Genomic DNA, 10322 nt, shown 5'->3' on the forward strand with positions numbered 1-10322 from the left:
CAGTGTCATGTATGCACATTCGCAGTAGGTTAGCTCGGTAAATTTGATCTACATGAACGAATGCATTTCTGGAATTAGGCTGCAGAACGCCAGGGCCGCCGCAAACGGGAACGGGAGGCCGCCAGCGGGCATTTTACGGGCGGTTGCTGTCCCCCAAAGCTCGCCCTCATCTAGCCCAGGGGCCAGCCTAGTAGCCGCCAACCAAGAGGTCACTTAATCGACTGTCGATCGAACAGCACACAGAACGGTGATGATACATCGGAAGCAAAGTAATAGAGCCTAGCCACTCAATGATGGTCGTCATGGGGTACGCTACGACCGAATAATCGTCGAGGTTCGCCAAGGTTCCAGGAACAATATAGTCCAAGAAGCCTTTGACGACCGATCACGACACGGACACGCTTTGCTCTCTTCAATAATAACGTACCTGCCTTTTTGATCTAAACATCAATTTCCACCTTTCGCATCTTTGACCCACAGTTCAGCCGAAGGATCGTGACATCATCACCTGAATCCACTTTATTCATTTCTCGCTTCAGTTTATTCAACGCTGCCGTTTATGCCTATTTCCTGCATTTGTTTCTTCGGTCGACGTTGACGATAAGTGGTATCAGAGGTAGGTGGTCTATCATGGTCTCTCTAGCACGCGTACACGAGACGTTGTACACGTGCAAGGCGATTCAAGCATAATAGATAATGCATTAATTTTATTTAAGATCGTATTAAGAATCGCATCGGTCGAAGCATGTTCGTAGAATTGCAATGTTGCCCTCCGCTTGAGGCATCAATTGTATCAAATACCTTTTACGACTGAGAATACGAAAGAGGCTATGTTTTTTGCTGAAACCTTTTTAAGAACGACTATACTTTGCATTGATTTTTGGCACACTGTATAGATAGTTTTCTTCATACCCTTTTTGTTATCCTTGCAAGTCTATGGCACCGTACATTGAACGAGCCGTTCTAGAGGTTCATTATTTTCGCGTTGCGTGTCCGTCGAAGTGTTTCACGCGACAATAGTGTAATAGCTTATATACGTTGTTGTTCGTTTCTTTTTTTTTTCTTCTTTTTTTACTTTACGTATGATTTACGTAAATGGTACAAGACTCGATATAGACAACGACGAGGAGAGAACAGTATTGATAAGAGACTCGTGGACACGTCGTTGAAGAAGAACCTTTTTTCTTCCCTTCTTTTCGTTCTTTTTGTACGATTTACATATTTGTGAAGTTTAATTTATGTTTTTACATATTAATCTCGGAGTGAGAAAGCATATATGTATTAAGTATTTTACGCAGTGCGTTATTTTCAAGTACCGAAGTACGAATGACGTTCGATTTGCTTGTTTTTTTTTCAATATTTAAGTATTTATCGTTGAAAAGAAGGATGAAGAAGGCGATCGAGATCTGACGCGCAAGTTTTTTATTCGTTGCTGTTGTACATCGAACGCTATTTTGTTATTTGTTCCTCGCTATAACACAGCTTTACGCGAAATCGAATTTTTTTTTAATCAAAGTGGCTCGAATCTCGCGACGTTTTTTCGTATTTCCTTTTTCTTTTCTACTTTTTGTTTTTCAATACGATCGAGCATGATGCGAATGTTTCATTGCCGTAATAACACGGTGCAATATCTGTTGTACGTGAACGTTCAGGAGATATTGATACTGCATAATATTTGAATTAGGTGGCAGCAATGATCTCTTCCTTGCACGATACAATTTTTCTTTGTCGCTTTTAAACAAGAAAGGCAATACAATTCAGGTCGATGAACAAGAAGCATCTTATTTTCGGAGAAATCTGGTATATCTGAGACCTAGGAAGAGAGAGAAAGAGAGCATGGACGAGTGAGCGTGTGAACAAAAAAGGCTGCTAGAGAAAATTAAAGATAAGAGAAATAGAGAGAGAGAGAGAGCGCGAGAGAGAGAGAGAGAAAGAGAGAGAGAGAGAGAGTTTAAAGAAACAAGTAAAAAGTAAAAGTAACAAAAAAGAAAAAACATAAAAAAATCAAGAGCCCTTTCTCTATTTAAACGGAGGGCACTTCATCCACGGGCTGTGCTTAAAGTCACAGTATAATCAACTTCGTAGAATTATATTAGGGTAAGATAGTCGATTACATTGTTACAAAACTACCTACCGTTTCTCTCTCCAGTAGGGGATTTTTTTAAAGGTTCTTTAGATAAAGAAAGAATAAAAATTAAAAAATAGAGGTAAATTAAGGCGTAGCGAGGCGGAATATATGCGCACGGGGGCACAGCCGTGGTACCCGCGTTCAAATTGATTTAAGAAGACAAAAATCTATTGTGATAAATTAATGGTGATCCAAGAAAGTATTTCCGCAGAAAATACTAAAGAAAAAAAAGTTACGCAAAAAATCGAACGTCTCAACGTCCATTGGGGACGCGAGTCGCCGAGACGCAAAAAAAAAAAAAAAAAATAGACAGACAGACAGACAAATCCAGTATGGTGGGTCGAGATTACGCCGTCAGATTTGTCGAGAGAATCTGTTGATAGATGGACCGATTGATCCTCGTCTTCGATTTATAAGAATAAAGAAAAAAAAAAAGTAAAGAAATCCTGTGTTGATCCTCCGGTGTTTAAGACAAGCTATGAGGTTTTTGTAGCGAGGTTAAATAATTGTGCGGAGCGCGAATGGAAAAGAGAGAAGAAAAATGAATTATGATAAACTGTACACACGAGTCAATTCCAACGAGCATTTTCATGCCATTAAGCTTAAAGAATTATTAGTTGATAATGAAAACAAAAAAGAAAAAAAAATAATGATGAGAGGGAAGGATGCGAATGGAAGAAGAGAAAGAAAGAGAATAACAAATTCTTACACTCTTTTAATCATTGTTAATTAATTAATTAATTAATTAATCACGATCCTATCGATACTTAAAATGAGACGAGTAAAATAATAATTATTATTATATACACAAAACTATTATTATATTCATATTTTTGCTTATTACATATTTAAGAAACTATTAAACGAGGGCTAGCGAGTATGTAGTACATTACAAGACAAACAAAAAAAAAGTCGATTAAAATGAAAAAAACGGGGGAGCGTGGCCGATGACGAAAGAAAAGGAAATCTCACCTTAGGAATATTTTTAGTCTATCGGGCTTGTACAACTTCGTGCGTGGCAATCAACTTTCGAATTTTACGATAAAAATTTCTGACTTTTTGAGAAAGCGAAAATAAGTAAAAAGAAAAAAAAAGTGAAGAGAGGAATTAGAGCTCCGTGCACACACGCCGAAATAAACGGATTTTTTTCGAGAGTTTCCGAGACGGCGGCCCGATCTTCAAATACGGCGGTTACGCCGCTTTTCCGACATTCGAGAACGAACGAACAAAAAGAAAAAAAAAGACACAAAAAAGATAAAAAGAAATAAAAAAGTATAAAATATTTGCACACAGTATTTTTCAGTCGCGATTAAGAAAAGTTCCCAGATGGAAAAGCCGGCGCCGCGGACGAAATATTTCAGAGTTCCCCATTATTACTCTAGAATCGCGTTAAATTACCACGTACACCAAGATTATATCGAGGTATGGAGAACAGCGAGATTAAAAAGAAAAAAATGAGAAAATGCTAAAAAATAATATTAATTAAAAGACATCGCTAGGGTAGGCGCTTCGAGGATACATAAACTTTAAAAATCACTTAATAAAAATTATTCTCAAAATATAAAAGTTTAATAAGTAAACAAATTTTTAAATCTACGTAAGAAAGCCAAGAGTCAAAGACGACTAGATGATAGGAGCCGCATGGCCTAACTGCTGCCACTTTAATTAATTATATAAATAATTAATTATAACTTTATTACTACTTAATTAAACTCGATACAGATGAGAAAATATGTCATGCCACTTTTCAAACTAAACTTTCTAGATGCAGAGACGAATCAGTAGGTATAGAGGAACTATTAAAACAAAAAAAAAAAACTTCTCCTTTGATTGGGAATGATTGATTCGCGCTATAGATTCGAATATTTCCAATTGTCCAGTCTCCAGAAAATCGCACGAGATATATACGCGTGTAAGATGCCTCGTTATAAACCAGCACGACCGAGAATCATCTATCAATTGGCGTTTCAAATTACACAGGCACGTGATTATCCTCGAAGAGATAAAAAAATTCATTTTCTTAACGAGTAAACAAGTTCTATCGGCGACACGCAACATTCTGAATCTATCAGGAAACAAAGGAATATGCACGTTACGAGTAACATCACGAAGAAAAGATATTGTACAAAAAATGTTTTGCGGAAAGATGTATGTCCACGCGTTTTTTACGAGATGCGACACCTTCGATCTTGACGTCATGTTGGTGTATCACGGGTCATCCTGTAGGACGTTTGTATCACGATGTCGAAAAGGTCGAAACGATCGGATATCGGTGCCTAGCTCATGTTCTACTCACTGTTCCTTGATTAAGACGGTCACTTTGTACCTGCTTGCTGCCTGCCTGGCCCGTGCGTTACATAAACATATTTCTAGTCTTATCGAGGTATCAACCCTCTGTATTTTACTCGATAATAACGTCCAAGCATGTCGCGTACTTTCGTTGTGATAATCCGGCGGCGTGGCGTTGTTTCGACGTTCCGCGCTGTCTATGCGATTTTTCTATACGGATATCGAGGAAGCGTAACGCCGATTAATTAATTTGTTAAATCCCATTCGATTTCGCGAAGAGCGACTATCCCGGAAGGTTGATGGTTTCGACAGCTGTTTCGACATCTACATCCAGCCGACGTTTACTCACGTTCGAAAATTCACGAAAGCTGATTTTCTTGGATACTTATCATTTGCCGTGGAACGATGGCAGTAAAGGTTTCTTGAACGAATATCGATCGTCGACACACGTGGTCAAACACGGTTTCAAGGGGATCTGTCTGATCGCGTGAATTTTGGAACGATGGCTGCAATAATTTAAACAAGTTCGTGCTACTTTTAGTGGAAACGAATAATGGTAAAGGCTCCATCTCTTGTAATATTTTTATTATCGCAAACGTAATATTACATTATTAAATTATATTAAATAAAGGATTACGCCACTGTTTATTATTTATTGACTAACGTTCAACTAATATTGTAAATAATAACGAAAATATTTTATCTATATTTCCGATCCGGGGGTGTTGGGCGGGGCAGCGTATTCCCTCTTGTCCGCCCTTATGGCGATCCTATGATCGCCGTTCGCCCGCCCCCTATTGTTACACCATTTCATCATTGCATTTAATAAATTATATATTTATTGACTCACTTACCTTTTGACTCACCCCCGCTTATTTGTCTATTCTAGCTCTAGGCACTCGTCCAAGACACAAGCTACCGAATCCTCTTAATTTCCACGGTTGGCTTTTTAAGATCGAGATTGCCAATGGATTGACAGAAGGTGAGACAGGTGACTTCTTTCTTTTGCTTTTTTTCTTTTTTTGTTTTTTGATGTTTTTCAAATGGAAGTTTTTCAGCGGACAGAACAAAACAAGACACGTCCTTTTTTCTCGTTTCTCTTTTATTACTTCCGCAACAATTTATTTGAAGCATACAAACGGTACAAACTGTATTGTTGTCACTTTGAGTATAAATTAAATTAAGTTACGCGGATATGATGTGCGTACGAGGAAGATGGTAGAATGAGAGAAAGGGGGTAAGACGAGAGAGAAGAACAGACAAAATGATTTTTTTTTCTCCTTTTCTTTTTTCATTCTTCAAGCTAAACTCCGTAAATTGGCCGACGTCCAAGAGTTTCATTTCGGTTCCATCGTCGATTCGTCTCGGCCACAGACGTATTCGCATCGAAGCCATACATTGAAATGGAATACGAAATTTCCAACCCAATCGTTTCAATATATTATCTCTCGAAAGAAAGATCGAAGCTTCCATGGTCTCTGTGTCAAAGGGCTTCCCCGTAAGATGATTAGCTCAGCACAACACAGCTACATGTTAATTTCTAACGCAAGCAAGCAGTTAACGCGACGTCTCATTCATTCATCGTCGAAGCGCGCTTTTCGTTCTTTCCACGCGATATTCGTCGACCTTTGGAAACCCTTCTGATCAAAAGTATGGACCACAGTGTTGCTCGTCCTAATTATACGACCAAAAATCCAAAGTACCATGAAAAATACCGTGTAGAATACCGAATTTCTTTTCTTAAAATAGCCCTCCTTTGCGATCGTTCGACGTCCTTGGTCGACGAATCACAGAAGAAATAAGAGAGAACACAACGAAACGAAACGAAACGAAATCAGAACACTTGAACGCGGTGATTCTCGCGATCGCATACGACGATGTTACCGGTCGATGTGACAGCAACACCCTCTAGACCCTTGAATTCACCGTCACCGCTGCCCCATCCGCCGAAAGACTTGAGGAACGCCCCCTCTGGGCTGAATATTTGTATCCGGTTGTTACCGGAGTCGGCGACGACGATGTAGCCCTGATCGTCAACAGCGACACCCCTTGGGAACTTGAACTGACCTTCGTCGGAACCTTCGGATCCGAAGGAGGTCAGCACGTGGCCGTTCACATCGAATATCTGGATACGATGATTGTTGCCGTCGCTGACGATCACGCGGTTCGTGTTGCTCACCGCGATATAGTGAGGATGTTCCAATTGGCCACGTCCGCTTCCGCAGGAACCGAATTTGCCCACGAACGTACCGTCTGACTGAAATACCTGCGAAAACATATACTGTTACAGCGATTGTACAAATGATACAATTCAGCATACAGACGCTTTCGTTACACAGAGATTATTTGCTTTATATTAGAAATTTGATTATAGTTTCTGGATTATTTTTTCCTACACGACACGCTACCACAAGATATCTTGCACACACCAATTAGCGGATAATCGACCTTTGTACACAAACCTACGAGGTTGGAAATCGCAAAGGGTATCAGTCGAGGGATTACGTGTTTAGTATTCTCGCTGTAAAATAACTCACGTTTCGTCCATTGTTGAACGCCGTGTGTCTCAAGTAAGCATCATTTTCCCTTCGTACTAATGCTTTTTTTTTTAATTTTTTTTATAGAAGAACTGTGATCGTTCACCCGTAGCTGCTCTCACGTTTCTCATTTCCATGAGTTCGGGGGGTTCAAACAGAGAATTACTCGAAATTAATGTTTTTTTATTTCAGAAAAAATCTTTTTTTTTTGAAGGCTTTTTATTCAGGATTAACTATACAAAGTCTAGGTACACATAGTGAGGGCTTGAAAAGGGTTAATGAACACTGAAACTAACATCATATTTGTATCATTATCGTATGTTCACAATACAATATAGGTAAAGAAGTCTCACATAGTGTGATATCTTTCAGGGTCTCGTGTATGTTGTCGCATTGACGCTGCCGTTTTAGGCCTTGCACTTTTCTCATACGATTCTCCGAACAGTTTATAACAGAAAGAAAAATAAATAACAAAATCGCGAACACACGTACCTGTACGCGATGGTTCTCTTTATCGCACACATAAATAAATCCAAGAACATCCGTGGTGATTCCCCAAGGATAATTAAACCGACCATCGGCGGTCCCTTGGGATCCAAAAGCTCTCAGAAAACGACCGGAAGGATCGAGAACTTGAATTCTGTGGTTGTAACGATCCGCGATGATATATTGTCCGATCCTGTTAACCGCCACCCCGGCGAGGCAATCGAATTCACCCTCGCCACTGCCATATGTTCCGAACTCCTTCATGAAGTTCCCATTACCGTCGAATACCTGTAAATTTCAACGCCATATTTCAATACATCGATCAATCTTCCTTCGTTTTTATATCGTCAGAAAGCTTTCCCTGGCATTGACGATGACGTTGTTTTAAAGAACAGTACGTGTTATTAGATCGCGTAATAAATTTTATTCGCCCTTTGATTTGGTCGTTTTGAAGAACATGTACTTTACGAATTTATCACGGAATATGAGAAATCTCTAAGGTATTTTTGAGGATGAATTACTTGAACACGATGGTTAGAGCTGTCGGCTACGACGATGGAATTGTCAGGGCCAACCGCGAGGCCTCTCGGCCAGGTAAAGCATCCGGCTTCGCTCCCCCGCATCCCGAACTTGAACAGCTGCCGCCGCTTCAGCAAGTAGTGACTCCTCCGGCCATTGCTGTCAAATTCCAACAACCATTTCCTTATATGAAAATTTCATATTGCTTATTCACATCTGTTTAAACAAGCCTGTCACGAACCAAACCGGTCAACTTTGCATTTTGTTGCAATTTTTCAGTTTCGTTACATAAGTACTGCATTAGAATTGAAAAGATAACTAGCGGATTGGCACAGGGGTAAAGAATGTGCTACTCTCTATCGTTCTCCCTTACGCGTTTCTATGTTGTTTTATTTGAATATGTGACACTTTTGGCCAATACGCGTGCTTATTTTCATGATTATGTCGGATCTGTTCGAAATGACTCGATCGAACCCACATTCCTTACGTTGGTCTTCCTCTCAGCTGCAAAGTAAACGCGATTAACGTTCCGTTCTGAAGGAACGATCGATTTAATTTTATTTATTTATTGAAGAAGTAAATTTATTGAAGAAGTAAATTTAAAAATAATATTTGCAACATGATCGCTTGTTTTATCTTTCAATTTACCAAGTTGATCAATGTGGCTTGTGACAGGCTCAAATGATAAATAGACTCACCTAGTGGAGGAACCTGCTGCCGCGGGTATAACGGGAGCTGCTGTAGGGGACGTGGGGGAGCCTGACGGGTTTTTTTGATCGTCGTCAGAAGATTCGAAGGATGTTTGACCACCGTGCCTCAAAGGTAGTCCCAGCGATAATCTCCTCGAGGTAGTACTTCCACTGCAAATAAAATTAAAAGAACAACTCTTTCGTGTCTTGAGAAAGGGAAATTCCTTTATCATTGGTCGAAGCAATTTAATCGTTTCAGCCTCTGTAGGCAATCTGAATCGTTTATGCCGCGAGTATGAAACTTCATTAGCACATTTGTATCTTCACAGAAAAATTTTTCGAACGTTTGATTTAAAAGCTGATGGCATTGAGTTGTTCGGAAAATTCGTAACGAAACTTGAAAGAATCAAAGGTAATTCATTTCCATACAGAATCAATTTCACCGAATAGTACATAACATATTAATTTATCAAATACTTTCACCAATTTCTCTTTGAAAATCTGTTCGTTTTTTTTTTTATCAAAAAAGCTACGAGCTCTTCAATCAACCTAATATAACATAATAATTCATTTTTGCGACACGTTTCAATGTGTTTCAATTCCATATTTCACTATTCCAATACATTTTTACAAAGACCGCAAAAGCTTTGTATGCTTTTTGACAAGCTAGAACAGTAAAAATATTAGATACGAACATAAACAACCCGGTTTGACCACAAAAGCCGTGAAAACACTCAACGTTAATACCGTACCTCGATGATGGAATCGTCGAGGCGGAGGACGAGGGCTCCTTGTCTTTGGTGGTGCGATTCCCGTATTTGTTCTTCAAGTATCGTGCCCACGAACTCAAAGCTGCGCCATCCTTCTCTGTGCCAACCCTATCACGCTCCGGACTCGGTTCTCTCGACTTTAAGGCGTGAGTACTCCGACTTCTGGCCAGTTCAGATCCGGCTCCGTACTTGGCAGCCAAGTAAGCGTTCGGCGACTGGGTCGTCGGAGAGGGTGGCTCTTCGTCGAGGTCGAGGTCATCTCCGCCGAAGTTGTGCGAGCTTCTGGACCGAGCCAGCCGTTGTCTTCTCTCTTTCAACGCGGCGTACCGTGACCTCGTCGACAACGGCGAATCGACCTCCGTGTCCGCGTCTCGTTCGCGTTCTCTCTCCCGTTCTCTTTCCCTTTCGCGTTCTCGTTCGCGTTCTCGTTCTCTTTCGCGCTCCCGTTCTCGTTCCCGGCTCGCCATCATCGCCGCCTGGCTTCTGCTCTTGTTCAGGAACCTGAAACATTGCGGAACGAAGGTTGGCTCGTTCAGATCGAACTTGTTAATCGAGAAGCCTGTTGTTACTCGGTGGATTAAAATGGGACAAAACATCGATTGGCCATCGATAAGTGTCTATGTCAAAGGTTATCGATCCATTGGGAACATATACAGTGGCTCGCGATAGTATTCGAACACCTGCAGAAATCTCTTGTGAATGACAGTGACAGAAGTACTTTCGTACAGTAAGGAACGTTTCCTGTATTGTTAAATATATCCAAGTATGTGTAACTGTACAGTGTGCAGAGACACGTGTAACATGAAATGGACATAAACTACAGGTAGTTAGATTTATCAGTTTAAAGTTTCTCACTGTATACTATTATGTTGTAGAAAACATTTGGAAATTTCAAAGTCGCTTG

The 10322-nt window shown here is 40.2% G+C and overlaps 3 protein-coding genes across 15 annotated transcripts in view; 2 read left to right on the forward strand and 1 right to left on the reverse strand.

The window, feature by feature from the left end:
- LOC126872246 (calmodulin-binding transcription activator 2-like) overlaps positions 1–5262 on the forward strand; it is a 40535-nt gene extending 35273 nt beyond the window's left edge. For all 7 annotated transcript variants that reach the window (XM_050631951.1, XM_050631950.1, XM_050631952.1 and 4 more), the window contains one exon: positions 79–5262. In XM_050631951.1, the coding sequence (XP_050487908.1) occupies positions 79–217 (139 nt within the window). In that variant the 3' untranslated portion in view covers positions 218–5262. The remainder of the gene's footprint in view (positions 1–78) is intronic.
- Positions 1392–10322, reverse strand: part of LOC126872244 (RING finger protein nhl-1) — a 61619-nt gene continuing 52688 nt past the window's right edge. For 4 of the 7 annotated variants that reach the window (XM_050631940.1, XM_050631942.1, XM_050631941.1 and 1 more), the window contains one exon: positions 9541–9919. In XM_050631940.1, coding sequence (XP_050487897.1) covers positions 9674–9919 — 246 coding nt within the window. In that variant the 3' untranslated portion in view covers positions 9541–9673. Of the gene's footprint in view, positions 6684–7446; positions 7729–7961; positions 8143–8657; positions 8820–9400; positions 9920–10322 lie in introns of those variants that run through there. The other 3 variants (XM_050631948.1, XM_050631946.1, XM_050631947.1) reach the window with 2 other exon arrangements.
- Positions 5307–10322, forward strand: part of LOC126872253 (cilia- and flagella-associated protein 251-like) — an 88835-nt gene continuing 83819 nt past the window's right edge. The window contains exon 1 of the mRNA XM_050631963.1: positions 5307–5399. The gene's annotated coding sequence lies outside the window, so the exon portion shown is untranslated. The remainder of the gene's footprint in view (positions 5400–10322) is intronic.

This window comes from Bombus huntii, chromosome 13 (genome assembly GCF_024542735.1).
Source record: "Bombus huntii isolate Logan2020A chromosome 13, iyBomHunt1.1, whole genome shotgun sequence".
In the NCBI taxonomy this organism is placed as follows: Eukaryota; Metazoa; Arthropoda; class Insecta; order Hymenoptera; family Apidae; genus Bombus; species Bombus huntii.